Source organism: Brachyhypopomus gauderio, unplaced genomic scaffold, assembly GCF_052324685.1.
Source record: "Brachyhypopomus gauderio isolate BG-103 unplaced genomic scaffold, BGAUD_0.2 sc168, whole genome shotgun sequence".
Taxonomy (NCBI): domain Eukaryota; kingdom Metazoa; phylum Chordata; class Actinopteri; order Gymnotiformes; family Hypopomidae; genus Brachyhypopomus; species Brachyhypopomus gauderio.
Genome location: NW_027506989.1, coordinates 186954 through 204105, shown reverse-complemented (window position 1 = coordinate 204105; position 17152 = coordinate 186954). Strand labels below are relative to the sequence as shown.

Genomic DNA, 17152 nt, shown 5'->3' with positions numbered 1-17152 from the left:
TTAAACAATTACAATAATTAAACTGTAAACCATGTACATTTATTCTATTCTGTGTAAACAATTAGTAGGTCAAATGGTTAAATGGTCAAAGCTATGGCCTCAAGAATCCCTGAATAAAATAGAATTCCTCTTTCATTTGGGACTGTTTCCAATTCTGAAAATCTGTAGAAACTGTTACTGCTATTTCCTGGAAGAGACTTGAGCAGACTTGCCAGACAACAGCCTTTTCTAATTACCCAGAGTGATCATGACATTTATGTTAAAGGAAAAAGAAGATTTATATATTTTAGGATAAGCTACAACGTATGTACGGTAAGTTAATCAATTCAAATGTATTTTAGCAGTAACATTAATGGTAGTCCTCTCACTCGTGTCTTATAGTGGTGGGCTAATTCATTCATGAAGAAGGTGACAGAGAGTATCTGTGCATATGGAGACAGCAACGTTCCACCATAGCATGAAAAGGCATGAAGAAGATATGACCTTTAGTCCTGTAAAATAACAGCAAACTATCGTCCTTTTCTTGCAACAACAAAGTTATTTCTTGGTTTGTTTATTAAAAGGTGTTATTGGTCATGTCCATGATGTATACAGGTTTGCAAGTGAGTAGGAGAAATAAGCATTCATATTCATAGATATTTGAGAGATCTTTTAAGTGTTTATAGACAGAGACTCCAACCCGATGGTGCCATGCATGGTTTAAACTGGTTATTCTCTAGGTCTTTATCAGCCACACGGTCCTGTCCATAGTGCTACCACCTGTGGGATATTTGTAGGTGATAGACCAAGACAGAAGTGAAACAATCATGAGAAAAAAATTAGAAACATTCCTAAACATGTACCAACTCAACCCCAACAGCCAAGCCACAATAATGTTACCATCATGTTACCAACAGATGGGCTGTAAATGCATACTTGTAGAAAACATCTATAAAATAGGTATAGTTAATACACAGTCTAGAGGCATGCAGGAGAAGGAACTACCTCTACTTTGAGAAATGATGCGTTAATGAAAAACATGTGCAAAACCTGTGTGTCATATTTCAAATGTAGTAGGCGCTAGTTTATGCTATGTGATTTGTCCATGGGCTCAGATTATCACATAAAATCCAGATTTTCAGTCCATGCAGAAAATAGTACCTCTAGTAAATAGTACATCTGAGATACCTCTCAGATATGTGATACCTCTGCATATTAAAGGCCTATAGAGAGCTTTTGCAAAACCGAAGTCTAGGAATTAATTCTGATCATGTATGAATTATGTACGTATGATCATTTGTTACTGTTCTGATTCCCAAACCATCTGTCCTACTGTAGTCTCTCTTTCTCACTCTCTCTCCCTCTCCCTCTCTCGTATTTGAAAACTATTCTGCATGCTCCCATTATCATTTATAGTCTTTTAAAACCTCATCACATTATTGATTTACATCTCAAAAATCTCTAAGCAGACTTGTTTGCATACTGTCAGCCCAACAAGGGCAGTATCACATAATCTAGCGGGAATAGAACAATAGGAAAAAGATAGGATAATGAATGTGCCTTAGTTTTTGATCTTTAAAAGATGCAATGCATATTTTTTTCCTTCACTTCTGAACACATTATCACCCAGACCCCAATCTTTTCTCGTTAGATTTAGTCCATATATAGTACATCAGCACCTTGTACATTTCGGTGTTAAAGTTTTCTGTCCAAAAATGATCCTGTCATCATTCTGGCAAGCAAATGTTAAGTGGAAGAGAGCAGTGCAGAGGGAGGAGTCAGGAGGCGGGGCCGGGGTGCCTGTCTGTCTGCCTGTGCCTCAGGCAGGGGGTCCGTGTGAGCTGCTTCCAGCCTGGGGGGTCCAGTGTCTGGTGGCTGCTGGGCTGCAGGGCTGGCGTGGTGCCCTGGGTGGGGAGTCCATGCACATTTCAGTGGGTGTGTCTTCTTCACTGGGCGTGTCTTCTTCACTCCTGTAGACATTTGACCACACGAGAAACAATGAAGTGACGCACTGGTGGTAGTTTGGTCAGACAGCTAAAACTAAATGGTAGTCTCCAGTTTGCATTCATCTTAAAAAAAAAAAAAAAAATCTAATATATTAGCAACACACCTGTAACTGTAAACTATAAACTACAGACAGCAAGTATCTAAGTGCATGAAATCTTCACACCCTCAAACTTGTAAACTTGTTTTGTCCCGGCATTAAACGATGCCAGGACGTAGCTATGTGAACATTTGTCTCATTCAAGCTTTTATTTAAACTTGTTTTTTAAATGTTTAAATAAAGTTCTAAAATAAGAAAGGTTTGTGAGTGTAGTTTGTGAGTGTAGAGGTTTGTGAGTGTGAAGGGTCTGTGCTCAGCAGCAGTGGGTCTGGATGTCTGTGTGGTATGGTGTGCGGCAGACAGGAGTGGCCCATGTGTCACATTGATGGGAGTTACTCCCTCCCTCCCTGCTGATGCCATGGACATAGCACCATCACACTGGCTCTTTATCTGGGCTATCTGAAACTAGGCCAGGTAGAGGGGAATGAGGGTTTTAAAAAGACCCTTCTCAGCCCTAGATGCACTACACATGCATGAATGCATCTAAAATTTAACAAATGCATTTGGAAGTAGCTATAGTTTTCAGCTTGATTTTCATTAGCTGTTGTAACTGAGCTAATGGAAATTATTCTTAAATGTTTGAAGACACCCTGTTAAAAACAAAGTTCAAAATTTCGCAAAAAAATTCCTTTAAAGTTCTTGTCTGTTGTAATGCTGTCTTGCATATTTTAGGACTTGTCAAAAGACACTGAGTACAGTGGCAGACTGTAGGCATAGTAAGAAAATTAACCCTGGCACTGACAATTAAAATATAACCTCTGCTGTGTGTGTGTGTACATATGTAGATTTGGGGTAATATGAGAAGATGTCTGTAAGTGAGGTGGAGCAAGACAGTGTGTGTGTGGGTTGTAGAGTGAGATGTATTCAGTTTGTTCAATATTTTGATCAATATTACATGGGCAGAGGAAGCCAGAAAGAGGAGGAGAGACTGATGAAGACATGGCCACACCACTCTGAGCTCAACTACGGGACAAGTGGTGGAGGGAAGCATCAATAAGTGAGACATGCTTGCAGCAGTATGGACCAATCATCACAGGAGGCATCTGTTTATCCAGGCAACACTGTTTCTGCTGGCCAGACACACACTCATACACACTCTAAAAAAGGGTCTCCTGGCATAGCAATTATTTATAGCAAAAGAGAAGGTTAAAAGTCAACATAGAGAAAGAAGGACACGAGGATGGGTGGAGATGTGGGCCAGTGCGGCGGGGGCAGGTAGAACAGATGTGCTGTACTACTGTACACCGCTGAGCAGCTCAGTCAAGCCTGTGTTCACATTTCCTAAGCAGAGATCACTTCTGTCATTAACAACAACGCCCAGATGAGGAGCGCCACCCCTCTGTGTACAGGTAGAAGCTGAAACGAATCTCTCCTCTGACCGAGATGAACGGTTCTGCACATTTACATTTACATTTACGGGATTTAGCAGAAGCTCTTATCCAGAGAAACTTACAAAGTGCTTTTCCAGTGCAAGAATGGAGAGTAAACAAGTAAATAAGCTGGGCAATTCAAAATCATGTCTAGCAAACAAAACTCAGATAAAGACTCTTAGTGAAACTTAGTGAAGTGATGACTGCTGTACATAATCGCAGCAAAGTTAGAGATACAGATGAACATTAGCTGAATGTAGAGCATAAATAATATGGAAGAAATGACAAAGGTATTCTGCACATGTGATTTGTCTATATGGAGGCATTGGTCAGCATATGTGTATATCATGCAGTTAGAGAAAAGCATCAGTTCACTGTCCAACAGCAGTATTTTATAATTAATACTCACGTGTCTGGATCACCCTCTATAATGGTGTGTACAGGCAGGTATCCAAGACGTGGGTGTTTGGTGAAGTACTTCTTAGATCGAAATTTGTTTTTCAGCACTTTGGTGAAGTCACGTACATCTTCTCCAGAGGTTGTCTGGAACAGATTGTGAGTACTGTCTTACATGTGTCTGTGGACAGCATCTGATGAGTCTGATAACTCTAGACCAGCCCTTAAATTCCATATCAGACTCAGATACCTCAGACTTCAGAATTCATCACAGTTAACACTGACATTGTATTCTGCACTTGTGAGCTTATTCTTACATTGGTCCTTAAAGTACTTAATATTGTTCAGGTAGAGGTGAAGTTTGGACTGGTAAGGAAACAAAAGACATTTATGGTATAAAGCCCTCCTGAAGTGAACTGTGTGACAAAGGCTTATGAGCTGAGACATGCTGATGTTGAAGTCTGCCACCTACTGCTTGACTGTCCTGCTCATGGCCTTGCCTCACGACACCGTGCTCAGTGCTGCAGGCCTATTGATCAAAGACTTATTGATTGGTGCCATATTGATCACTGTGCTACTGATTAGTGGTTTACTGAACACCAGCCTACGCATCGCCGACCTATTGATCACCTGTCCTGCTTGGCCACTATCAAGCTGTGAAGCACCTATTTTTTCCTCTTGCTACAGGCTATTATTTATTCTCTTGCTGCTTGCGAGTTTCTAAGCCTCTGTTTATCACTTTCTTCACTGCTGCGTTGAGTTATCTGGCCTTTGTCTGTTTCATGCTGTGATATTCGCTTTTCCTGCAGTTATCTGCTCTTCTATGTATTCACCCAAAACAGTGTTATGGACCTGTCAGCCACTTGCTGTTTTGGTGCTCTGAGAAAGGACTGCTCTGCTATACTGGTTTTTTTATTTATTTATAAAGTTGTAATCCAGAATTTGCTCCCCGATTTCCAGAGCTGTTCATAACAGTGGTTACACCAGCTTATCCTTTTCTGTATTTTCTTTCTTTGCTTTTCTAAATAATAGAATACAGTTGGTTAAAGTCAATGAGATATTATCCTTGCCTGTTGCTAATAGTGTTGGAGCTCCTCAATCATGGGTTCATTCTCCATGCTAAAGTATTAGCAGCCAATTTCAAGATGACACTATGGGAGCATGCATGACGTGTGCTAGTGTGAGTTGTAGAGGGACTGAGATCATGACAGACATAATAAAAGATACTCACAGGGCTGCAGTACTCCACCATGGGAGAGTTTAGCTTGTGGCCCTTGGTCGTTCTCCCAGAGAAAAAACACCTCTGGCATACGTCATAGTTAAAATGCTTTAGACTGCGATACCTAAAAAAATGAACGGGTTTTAAAAACCTCTTATGATCTCTTGCACTTTAATCAGTATCAGCTTCATTGTGCATGGTGCCAACCACAACATAATGATCACAAACAAAGGCCGTTCATGGTCGTATAAGAGATCATCTCTCATAAGTTCAGTGTACCTGAAGCCCACTATGGGGAACCCTTTACAGATGTTACATTTGACCTGGTGCCTGGCAGTCTCAGCTGCGACCACTCGGTGCAGCACTGGTAGCCACACCATGGACTGGGGCTCCAGGTGCATCCACTCCACAAACTGGTCCAGCTCAATCGTCTCCGTACTGCTCACCTGGAGCACATGAGCAGGGAGGGGTCACCGATTCCTTGGGCACTTTGGAAAATGTTTCCACATGTCTACACTGTGCAGCTTTAAGAAACTTCCAGTGGTACTCACTTTGGGAGGGGAGGAGCTGGGGGGGGGGGGGGGGGGGTGATTGCACTTTGCAATAGCACTTCAGAGGCATAATGATCTATTATAGGAGTCTGTGAAGTCCCTATCCAGATTTATCAGGGGCCGGTATGATGTAATTTTGGCCGAGTGGCTAAAAGGAAGCATTACTGCTCATTACAGCATTAGACCTGTTACTACATTAATGGATCAATTACAGCAGCCAAATAAAATGCAGAGTCATCAAAGGCACCTCTTTCACAGACCATTAAACATGAAATAAAACAGACTGTGGTGTGGCAGATATGGAACAGCATAGAGACAGCAACTCTCTGGCCATACGCAAGCCAAATGGTTTTATAAATGATTTTTTGTCCTTTATCAGTAGATGCCTTTTGATGTCTCAAGCACTCATTATAGGTGAATATGTTCATATACAAGGTGGATTCCCCTCAGAAATTATGATGATATCAGAAAATGCAAATTAATTTTAATGTCCTTCAGTGTGAGTCAGCTTTCAGACTCCTTATAGTGAGATTTTAGTCTGGACTAAATTCCGGTCATCAACAGAATAGCAGAGAAGCCCCCATGGAAGGCCCTGGAGTGATAATCACATTATATCTTATTCATAAAAAAACCATATTACAAATCCAAAATTAACTCTCTAATAAAAACAAGCGTAAAAACTCACTTAAAAACCAATATGCCTCTAAGCACTTTCCAGAAACTGTGATTGTACAGTGTGATGCGTTTCCCAGCTGAGCCTCGTGGGGGGGTGGGGGGGTCTGGCAGTGTTCGACTCACATGCTGAAAACAGCTGCGGACACTGGGCTCCACGCTGCTGCCTCCGAAGGCGGCTGCCTCCCCCAGCTGTCGGGGGATCTGTAAGCTGGTGTGCAGCAGCAGGGCCAGCTGCTGAGGGTCACAGGCGCCTGAGCTGGACACCTGGCTGAACAGGTCTGAGGGGGACACCAGTCAGGACTATAACCAAGGAATTAAATTATGTGCAGCCCAGAGTGATGCACTGGGTTGAAGATCTCTGCTCCGAACATTAGAGGAACTTTGGTGTGCTGAATGGGGTCCTTGCATTTGCAAAAGACAAACACAGAAACTACTTGCATTTGTACTTGTCTTCAAGGTGTCCTCTTGAAAGAGAAAGCAAGCCGATCTTCATGGATAGGACTTGAACTTTCCCACTTCTACCACTATCAGATAGAAACCACAGCCCATTAACATCCACTCTAATAACCAAATTCACTGTAATATCACTGTTATTCAGACGAGTGATACAGGCATCGAAACCCGTACTCACCTGTCATAGACATTTAGAAGCCAATTAAGACACAGATCAATACAAAGAGGGACATTGATCTGGTCTGGATACAACTGATGAAGTCCAGTATAGATTGTGAAGAGACAGTTAATGACTGCAGGAACCTCCAGAAGATGAGCATTGTGAGTCAGGTGATGTTGATCAAAGACATACTGCACCATGGACAACTCCAGAAGGTCCACTGGAACAGACAAAGAGAACTCACAATTTCATCTCTACTCATTCTGTCCACAGGGGACACATCTTTAATGAATTCCATTCAGCGCATATTAATGGAAAGCAGCAAAGCGGAACGTTATTTGCTGCCATGTAATGAAAGTTCCAAATTCAAAAAGCTGTAAAAAAAAAAAAGAAGAAGAAAAGTGCTTAATTCCTTTTTGGGATTAATCAGATTTGCAATCAATTACATGTTCTATCTACTTCCCAAATGTATAAAGAGCTTCACAGCAAAGATAAGACTTCCAACTCACAGATGTTTTTTGTAATTGTGTACTACTGTTGTCAGTTAAAACTGTACCACAATAGTGAGATTTAGATCTTGCAAGCTGCCCTCAATATATCTCGCTGTTGTGTTGAGTGCAAATGCCATATGGAGGGCTGCTTAGATTGTCTCCATGTGCCTTCATTAATCACTATACTGGATGCACTGTGAAAGTGTTAAACCCCTCCATGGGTGAATGGAGAATGATGGCGTAGGACACAGATGGGTGTAGATGGCACTCACAGGCCAAGACTCTCTGCACCCGCCGACTCTTCATGGCTGTGCGGTAGGCAGAAAAACGTACGTCTCCCAGCTCATCTACAGGAGCGGGAGGGTTTGGGGAGTGTGTGTGGGGGGTGGAGTCCATAACAGCACAAATCATAGACTTCTACCACATACAGAGGAGTTAGCATACACAGAAACACTAATGCAAGTGCCTTTGGTTAAAACAAATGACAAATTAAAATAATTCAGTATTTTATATTTAGATCAGATTATATTTTAGTGCCATTTTTAAGAAGCAGAACTCACCCATTGACTTAAATAGCTGAGTCATTTGTGGATGATTCCATGATGTAGTCTGACATTCATGGCTGAGTTTCAGAGTGTTAAACAAACCCAACAGAAACAAAACCAAAAAAACCCACATCTCAATAGCAATACTGTATCATTTCAGTTTAGTGTGTTAGGAAGTAAAGGGTTGAATGCCCTCTGTGTTTGATAACTTAGGGCGAAGAAGAGTGATGAGTGTATGAAGACCCAAACTCACTTGATGTAGTAAGGGACACCATTATGGAGGACTGCCCTCTGCCAGGGAGAACGAACGGAGACTGTTGAGGAGACATAACCCCCTTTGTATCTTAAAGGGTAATCATATCACATACTACTGCAATTTCCAGCAATCATGTAGTGCAGTTAAGATGAATGGTGCCAAATAACTTGAATAATAATAGAATACAATACATGCCCACATTATTTACTTCACTTTACCAGACAAAATGTCTTGGGACAGCAGTCTGTTATCAGCCTGAGCATCTAGGAGCCATCGGTTTTGATTCATGTCTATCTCCTGCAAAGATTTGATAAAAGTTTTCAGAAATAACACATAACTTTGTAACCTGAATTAAGAACAACAACAACAAAAGCAAAGATTATTTTTTATTTTGACAGCACTTCAAATCTCAAATGTCACAATGCAATGACTGATCAGACAATCAAATCAGACAATCCCGACTCTCCTCTGACACACTTAGCCCAGCAGAGCCACTGGGTGGATGGCATCCTGGCTGGCCAATAAATGAAGGAACTCTCTGCCTGAAATGGCCAGACGCCATAATCGTGCCCAGACAGTGTGCTCGGACCATGTCCCGCACTGAGACCATGGCCTGCACTTTTAGCTCTTTCTCTCACTGTTTTGTTTCAATAGCACTATGATGAATAGCCTGGCCACCCTGGACTCTCCAGAGGTTCAAGGTTGCTGTTTGTTGTTTGGATAGATACAACTTTATCACTCTGAAGGCTTTAGTGTTGGATGACCCAGGAGTCCCTCTGGAAACAGAGGTTTAATTATCAGTCCTCACCAGCAGCCTAGATCAAAGGGGAAAGGCAGCTCAACTGTATCCCCAAGAGACTTTGACAGATTATTTTGGAAGGACAGAACAAGGGGCCAACCTCCACACAAAGCAAGGTGTCATGTGACTGTGACTTTAAGATTAAAGGCCACATTTATCAATGCCAATGATGAAAAGAAATGCATTGAAAAGGTCAATTAGTTGTATCAAAGTGATCAGATGATGTATTGAACACTTGACCCCTGTTGAGATCTCATACACTGTCGTATGAGCAAGCAAAATTATTATACATGATATTTCGTAGGCAGACCACGACCCAGTCATGATGGCATTTAGACATTTGATTTTCTTCTAGACTTTCCGGTGACCTTTCAGTAGCAAATTCATATATTCATCTATAGAATATTTCAGCTTTGAGTGATAGAACCCTACTGAGTCTCTTTACCTCTGAAAGGTCCATTAGTGTTTGGGGGCTATGAGGTAGAGCTGACGATAGTGGACCCAGATGAATGTCAGGAGGTGGAACCAAGCTGACTTTCATGGCTGTTACATTGGGGTGGACCTCTGCTCTCTCAAAATAGCTCTAGTTAATAAAGAAAAGTTTTTTATTCATAGATACAGCTGTAATGCTTAGCCAACAAAACCACAGTCAATTCTTAGACAAGGAAAGCAGAACAACTATGATAACTCAGTTTACATCAGCCATGCCTCTTTGTTTACATGTGTGAAGCCCATCCGATTTTCCAAAATACAAATTCAGCAAACAAAGTTGTGTTGATGCCCAAAAATTCAATCAGGTATTTTTAAAAAGGCATTTTACAGCAGCCTCCTCAAAACAACCCATCACAGACCTAACCAACCAGTCCTCCTAATGCCCTTCCTTCACATTCTCTCTGTGTGCCTAAGCCAACCCCAGCTGATCCACGGCCTCCTGGAGGGCCCGATGCGTCCCCGGTGCCCGGCTGACCTGCTGCCAGCTGTCTGCGTGAGGATGAAGACATTTCCAGCAGTGCTGGACGTCCATGATATCATCCCGCATGGTTCCAGCCCAGCGTCCGCAGTCACTGTTCTGCAGACAGCATGCTGGGTAGGAGCAACATCCAGAGAAGAAAGGCAGCTAAGAGTAGAAGACCCACACCAGGGAATACTGAACAACAGCGATAAATACATGTCATGTCATGTCTGAGACTTATAAAGGACAATGACTGTGACAGTAACAAATGTTTGGTAGTTCCTTTCCTCTTTTATCTGAATTTGTCCTTTTGAGTTCTTCTCCACTTAAAATGATGGATCATCTGTGTAGTTTCATGAGATACATTATGCAGACTACACCTCTTCAATGTCTCACACTATTGCAGACAAAAATGTCCTGGCCCATAACATAAAAACGGTAAAATCGAAACCTCATTTTTATTTCGCTTTAAACATTATACTTAAACATCAACTACAAGTGACAAGTCCCATAACATGGTTTGATTAATTCACAGTGTAAAACAACAGATTTCAATTTCAACTATTTAACCATGAATCAACAATGTGTCCATAAATTTTGCAATTACTGGTAGCATTAACTGCTCATTTACCTGCTAATGATTACACAATCTGGGACTAAAAATTTTATTTGAGGGTCTGGAGTTGAAGACCACTGGGCTATAAGAACAATGAGGACATGCAGGTAGTCCAAAATACTTTCACAAAGACTTTCATGTCCCACTGCAATACTGGTCAGCACCTGTCTATGTGCTGCTTAAATAATAATCTGTCTATCCTTAGCTATAAGCTGTCATAAAACTAAACAAGATTTATACCTTCCCCTTTCAACATTTTTTGTCAGATTTACTGTCTCCACTCAGCCATAAAAGTGACACATATCAGTTCACAATGATGCCACTCACTTGCCAGAAGAGATGAGCCTGGGAGTAGATTAAAAGTTAATTATTCAAAGTTATTAAGGAGGTTTCAATTGTAGCTGCTAAGAGTCTAACAGAGGCAAACATTTTTATGGTACTTTGGAAACCGTATGGAGGAGGAAAAAGAGGACGGGGTCTAAGGGCCTGTGACTGACAGGAGCCCTAACAGATTATCAGATTAGATGCTGGGGCCCAATATGTCCAAAACCCGTGACTGCACCCCTGCCTGGGAAGTGTGTACTGACGTAATGATATTTGTGAATGTTAGGATGGATGGATGGATTGGGTAGTGTGTGTGGCTCTGACCTGCTGCTGCTTCCATGCTGACATCTCTCAGATCCTCCTCTGGCTGTGGAGCCCGGGCCAGGCACACCTGCTCAAGACTGGAGTCCAAAACCTGACTCCCACTACTTAGCACCCTCTCCAGAGCCTGGGATTAAACAGTACAGTGTATAAGTGTAGGGATACACTGCTAGGATTAAACAGTACATTGTGTCAGTGTAGGGAGGCACTGCTGGGATTAAACAGTACAGTGTATAAGTGTAGGGATACACTGCTAGGATTAAACAGTACAGTGTGTCAGTGTAGGGAGGTAATCCTGGAGCAGCTGTAGTGCTGTCATACCCCACTGATCTCCAAGACTGTTGTAGACATGCCTAAATGGTCCTCACAAATGGTATCACTTAATAACTCAAAGGTTATTAAAGGTTATTTTGTGGTCTACGTTAAATAAAATATGAGTTAGTTTGATATTGTCTGTCAGAAGGAAGATTCAAGAATAAACATTTGGGAAAAAATGTGTTTCATGTGAAGATGTTTTCAGATTTGATTGAGCTAAAAGTCACCTTGAGAATCCAGCTCCTTCACGCAGGGTAAAAGCATCTATTTTTATGATCAATATGGAGAGCAAAACTCTTGTATCATTCTCTCTGTGTTCCCTAGTGATAGAGCCAAATGGCTGATAATATCATTAGCTATTTTTATCCTTCAAATATCATTACAGTAACTCATAATGACAACCCACTGGCTGTGAGTTGGCACCGCATATATGATTGGACTGGCAATCTGCAGGCCAGGTCTTAAGTGAATGGCCAGCAATTAATTATAACAACTACGCTGAATGGTGTTCTTCATTAACAGTACATCACTACAACACTGTATTAGAAACAACACCATGATAAAAGCACAACTGGAAAAGTCTGGTAGCACCTTGCAGGGCTACCTTAAGGATCTGTAATTCATACACTGCAATGCACGCCTTGTTCAAAGCACCCTCTACCCTGTTAGTAATTGGTCAGTTTCTGAACTCTGACCTGTTGTTGACTGAATATGATTGCACGTAATAAACTCCTGCAGTGATGGTGTACCCACAACTACAGCATTAACACGTCAGTGTTAATGCTGTGTGTAGAGTGGTCCACCAGCCCTTTAATAATAAAGAGCTTTGATCCACTACTGGAAACTTAATGTTACATTCACTTGAAATATGGAATTCACCCTGAATATAGAGTTACATTCTGAATAGTAAAACTGGCCTGAGAGAACAAAAAAGTCAAATGAAATCCAAACACATTCGAATGTAAAGTCATGCTCGGTCTCTCTGAACTGAACACTGTGTTTTATTTAGGAAGTTTTATTCCTATGCCTGGTAGCCACGATACGATGAAATGCATTTCTATGTGTATGTTCCTTGACCGACTGATACACATCTAAAGGAACTGACCGCGCAGTAGCCTTGTCGCTGCAGTAGAACATGAATATCATCTTCAGCAGGGCTTTGACATGAAAGCTCTTCCTCCTTCAGGCACACCCAGAACCACATCTCCTCCAGCAGTGTCAGCAGTCCTGCCACTCTCTCACACTGAGGCTCCACACACTCCCTGATAGAACATGGCACATCACACAGGGCTGAGGTAATACACAGTGTTCACCCGTGCCCATCTGGACTTAAATAAACACACTAGGTATTGATACGTCGGTTTCAAAATGAGTGTAATACGTTTTAATAAGGTTATGTGACTCAAGCTAAATGTTTCATATGTTTTAATAAGGTTATGTGACTCAAGCTAAATGTTTCATAAGTTTTAATGAGGTTTTATAATTGAAGCTAAATTGTACAAACATTAAGACGGAGACAGTACAGCATGCCTGTAAATATCTGTGTATACAGGGCACCTTTGGGGAAAGGCAGTGTTCCCCTCATTTTGCTGCATGTTTTCATCATGGCGTTTTGCCTGGGTGCCCTGCGCTTGGTCACCGTGTTTGGTCCCCCTTCTGATAGGATCACAATCAGTCTCTGCCTGTGGGTCCTAGATTGTAGAAACAAGAATACACAGAATCTGAGATGTCATGGATCCCTACAGTCTCTCTCCGTTCCTGACTAGTGTTCTCCAGAGAGCCTGCAAAAACAATACAAAGTTGCTGCCCCCTTCCCTTAAGTCAGGCCAAAGTCATTAGTTTGAGAAACACTGAATGTCATAAGTAGCATGGTATGAGACCACTTATATTGTATTGTTCTGTGCAGCAGAAACATAAGCGTCTAGACTAATCTAGAACAAAAGAGAACAATGAATGTATTGAGCTGCTTTTGAAAGACATTTTATATGCTTGATTTATACCGCCAGACTCCCAGTAAAAACTGGAACTTTACTGTCAGCACTGACTCATTACGCGTGAGAGGAACTGCTGTTCTTCTTGTCACGGTGCACCTGGCACGCGGCCTGAGGGATACGCCCACTGTAGGCGCCTACAGTACAACATTGTGAACCTTTGATCTGACGTCTTTGAATAGTGGCCTGTACTTTGACCAAAATACATTTTGATTCAACAAAACACAGAACAGTCATCTGGAATGTCTGATGCTGGTCAGAATTTGCATATTGCACCATCAGTCTTTTGCAATATTAATAATACAAAGGCTAACACTGCAATAATGCAAATTATAAAGAGAGTAGCCATAGCTAAAGGTAAGTAGCCCACACAGGGGATCACATCAGATGGTAAGAAACAACAAGGAACTCAAAATGATGCACCAAGACGTCGCTACTGCTACACGGCTGCTCATTTTGGGTTTTATACACTATAAGAAACATATACTGTAGTTTGATGGACTATTTATCCTAAAGCAAGCCAAGCTTCAGAGACACAATCAACAGCATGCCACGCACCATAATCTTCATATCAATTGCATCCGAAATAGGCCTAATGCTTTATTTACCACAGCACTGGGGCTTTTATATCAGTCTATGGACACAGTATCGGTGGTTACACAGACAGATGATGAAAGGCACAGCGACACGCTGATAGGACTCATTGTAGGCAGTTTGCTTCGGCAGCGGCGCTCATCACGTACGAGTCTCCCGGTTGGCGCACCTCCCTCCCAGAGAGTAATGAAAGTTCACAGTCTGCCACCACAGTGACTGACAGCCTCCTAGAACAACCTCAAGAGGATTTACACACGTGCACAGAGTTAGAAGCAGCAGCTCTCTTCTGTCCCGTTCTGGCTCGACTCTCTCCACCTGATTAAGATATAAATTACGTCGCTGAATTCCGTCCACACGCCGACCACCAGAATGGAGTTCCTACACCAAATTGTTCTGTCACTTCAAGGCCTTAATAAAATAGTGATTTGCAGTATGGCAGCTCTTTGCTAATTGTTATACACCACCATTGTTTTGTTTTGTTTTAACTTTTCCATGAACCATGTAAGATAATGTAAATACTCAGCATGTTTATCCTTGCAAAAAGTATGTTACATCCTACATTATGGGACTCATAATATGACATACTCTCATAAATAAAAAGACTATACTATAAAGAAATATACTGATCTAACAAATCCAAACAAAGCATCCTGAATAGAGGTTGGATTTGAGTTATGAATGCAACTATGCAACTTCTTAGGGTGGAAATTGGTCCATATAGGCAAGAACTTTGTGCATGTTCGTTCTAACATAAAATTAGCAGGTTTTTAGTTATCACCTTCCATATGCATCTATCTATAGATCTATCTATCAGTGTCCTTGGGTTTCCTGAAAGGCGCTTCTTAAATAAAATGTTATTATTATTATTATTATTATTATTATTATTATTATTATTATTATCTATATACCCATAACACTCACACACCATATTATCAGCATGTCGTTGTGAGCAAGAAGTAGTTTATTTGTTTGTATCCCAGATAATTAATAAACTCATATTTCTAATTTCCCCAAAATGTTATATATATTTTTTCTTTGAATAAATTAATATGACCTTATAATGATAATGATGATTGTTACTATCATATAAGGTGAAGTGAAATGAACACTCACAATTTGCATTAGAAAGTCAATAAAAGTCAAAAGCAATGGAACGACACAGAATGTTGAGTAACACTGGAATGAAACTGAATTGACCAATATTAAGATGTCATGTTCCTGGAATCCATTTCACACTATGCCTGTTTTTAACTCCCATTCTGGAGTTAATTATCCCAAATTCTAAGAGGGTGTGACAAGCAAACAGTAATCTATTATGACCTTTAGCCTTTCTCCTGTTACCAGTGTCCAAATGACAACTTTACCAAACTACATGAAATAATGAACTTGAAAAACAGAATAAAGAAGCGGAGTAGAAATCTTTTTCCAACTGTGATAAGATGTTTTGATTTACACTGGCACGAGACTCACTTTCCATCTCTTCAGCAGGTTTTTGGACATATGTAATAATGAAGAATGTCCTTGATATTTGATTAATGATCTTTTTAGTATTTTATTAACGATATCTGACTTATTGAGAAAACATTGTTACCTATTTCCTTTTCTTTGACATTTAACATCCCTTACGATTTATAATTTTCTTATAACATTTCCCACACAAATGTCTGACACATCCACATCAACTATCGACATAAAGTACAGCACACAGCTCCATACCAAAGCACCTGCACAGCATCCGATATGTAATAATTAATGAAAAATTAAACTACCATACCTTCCGTAGTTTTTGATATTTCGGTGATGTGAAAGCTATCCTTTGTACTCTGTGCAGAAAGAGCATCACTTTTTGTAGTGAGGACCTCACCATAGCCATTATCCTCTGGCTGCTGGACTTCTGAAAGCTCCTCAGAATTCTCATCCTGCAGACAGGGGAGCTTCCTGCCCTCCCACTGTGTGCGCTGAGCATCTAACTCCCCAAGTATCTCAGCTAGTTCACCTCTGCACTCCTCAACAGTCCGCCTCCATAGGCGAAGGTCATAGGTGAGTGGAAAAGAGGCTGATTTGCAGCACGGTGCACAGAGCAACGGAGAGACACGTAGCTCCAGCAACTCAGACCTTCTTCCATGAACGCTCACTGTGCAAATCACACGAACGCTCACAGGATAAATCCACAGGAACATAAGAACCTCAAGCATAAATATGCCTCCACAATGCAACAGCCAGGTCCCTTGACAGCGAGTCTCTGTGCTTGAGGAGGAGATTTGAACGAGAAAGAGGCTGAGAGAGGGAGGGGTGGGGAGCTCACATGGTAAGCCACGCCAGACGTTGAGCATTATGAGAGTATCGTCCTCAACCTGTCCTTTCTGCCTAGAAATAGAGTTGAGTAGAAATAGAGTCATCCATTTTCGTTGTGACTAGGGACGCTCAATCACTGGTATCAACACCCCCTTAAGAGAAAAACAGCCCAAAGCAGCTCACCAACTCTTCCAGGGTGGTCAGGGTGTGATGTTTCAGCTTGATTTTAGGTTGCATTGTACTGTCCGTTATATGTTTTATCTGGTGTGTCCCAAGAAATTTACATTGTATATAACTATAGGTAAAAACAGCGGTCAAACAAAATGTCAGAATGTTCGAGACTTGTTTAACAGTTAAACCATTTTTTGTAGTAACTAAAACATGTAAAAGTTGTAACTAAAACATTCAACTCAATAATTCGTCTTAATTATTTGGCAGTAATCAAAGACAGGACTTTTACCCAAAAGATTTTACAGTCAAAACTAAATTCTGACATCTAGTGGCAAAAGAACCTAACAACGTGGCAAACAAATGAAAGAAATAATAGTAATTGAAACAGGAAATCGTTTCTGTCATCAGGTTGTGCTGTTTAAACCATATTCTCTGGCAATCGCGGTATAAATAAAGACACGACAGGCGCAAATCCAAGAGGTACAGAATATGTGGCCTAAACACTGTGTGCTTCTGTTATTTATAATCTATGTACAACAGAGCACGGCCGATATAGGATTAGGATAACGTTAGGA

The 17152-nt window shown here is 41.1% G+C and overlaps 1 protein-coding gene and 1 long non-coding RNA gene across 5 annotated transcripts; one reads left to right on the top strand and one right to left on the bottom strand.

Annotated features, from left to right (window-relative positions):
* Positions 1-213: 213 nt before the first annotated feature.
* On the top strand, positions 214-10803 carry LOC143501295 (uncharacterized). The gene is made up of 2 exons (XR_013126873.1): positions 214-312; positions 8157-10803. It is a non-coding gene; the product is annotated as an uncharacterized LOC143501295 (long non-coding RNA).
* LOC143501294 (utrophin-like) lies at positions 232-17024 on the bottom strand. 4 transcript variants are annotated; one of them, XM_076994942.1, is made up of 18 exons: positions 16590-17024; positions 15976-16478; positions 13084-13217; positions 12632-12788; positions 11215-11338; positions 9966-10081; positions 9444-9581; positions 8418-8496; positions 8197-8257; positions 7959-8020; positions 7671-7745; positions 6926-7127; positions 6733-6818; positions 6418-6572; positions 5348-5514; positions 5081-5192; positions 3863-3996; positions 232-1949 (listed from the first exon to the last, which is right to left on the bottom strand). In XM_076994942.1, exons 2-18 carry the CDS (start codon positions 16075-16077, stop codon positions 1799-1801), a joined length of 2055 nt encoding a protein of 684 aa, XP_076851057.1. In that variant the 5' UTR covers positions 16078-16478; positions 16590-17024; the 3' UTR covers positions 232-1798. The 4 variants fall into 4 exon arrangements, with proteins under 4 accessions (XP_076851057.1, XP_076851056.1, XP_076851059.1 ...); XM_076994941.1 differs by having other exon boundaries at positions 15886-16478; positions 16590-17023; XM_076994944.1 differs by having other exon boundaries at positions 16417-16478; positions 16590-17023.
* Positions 17025-17152: the final 128 nt, after the last annotated feature.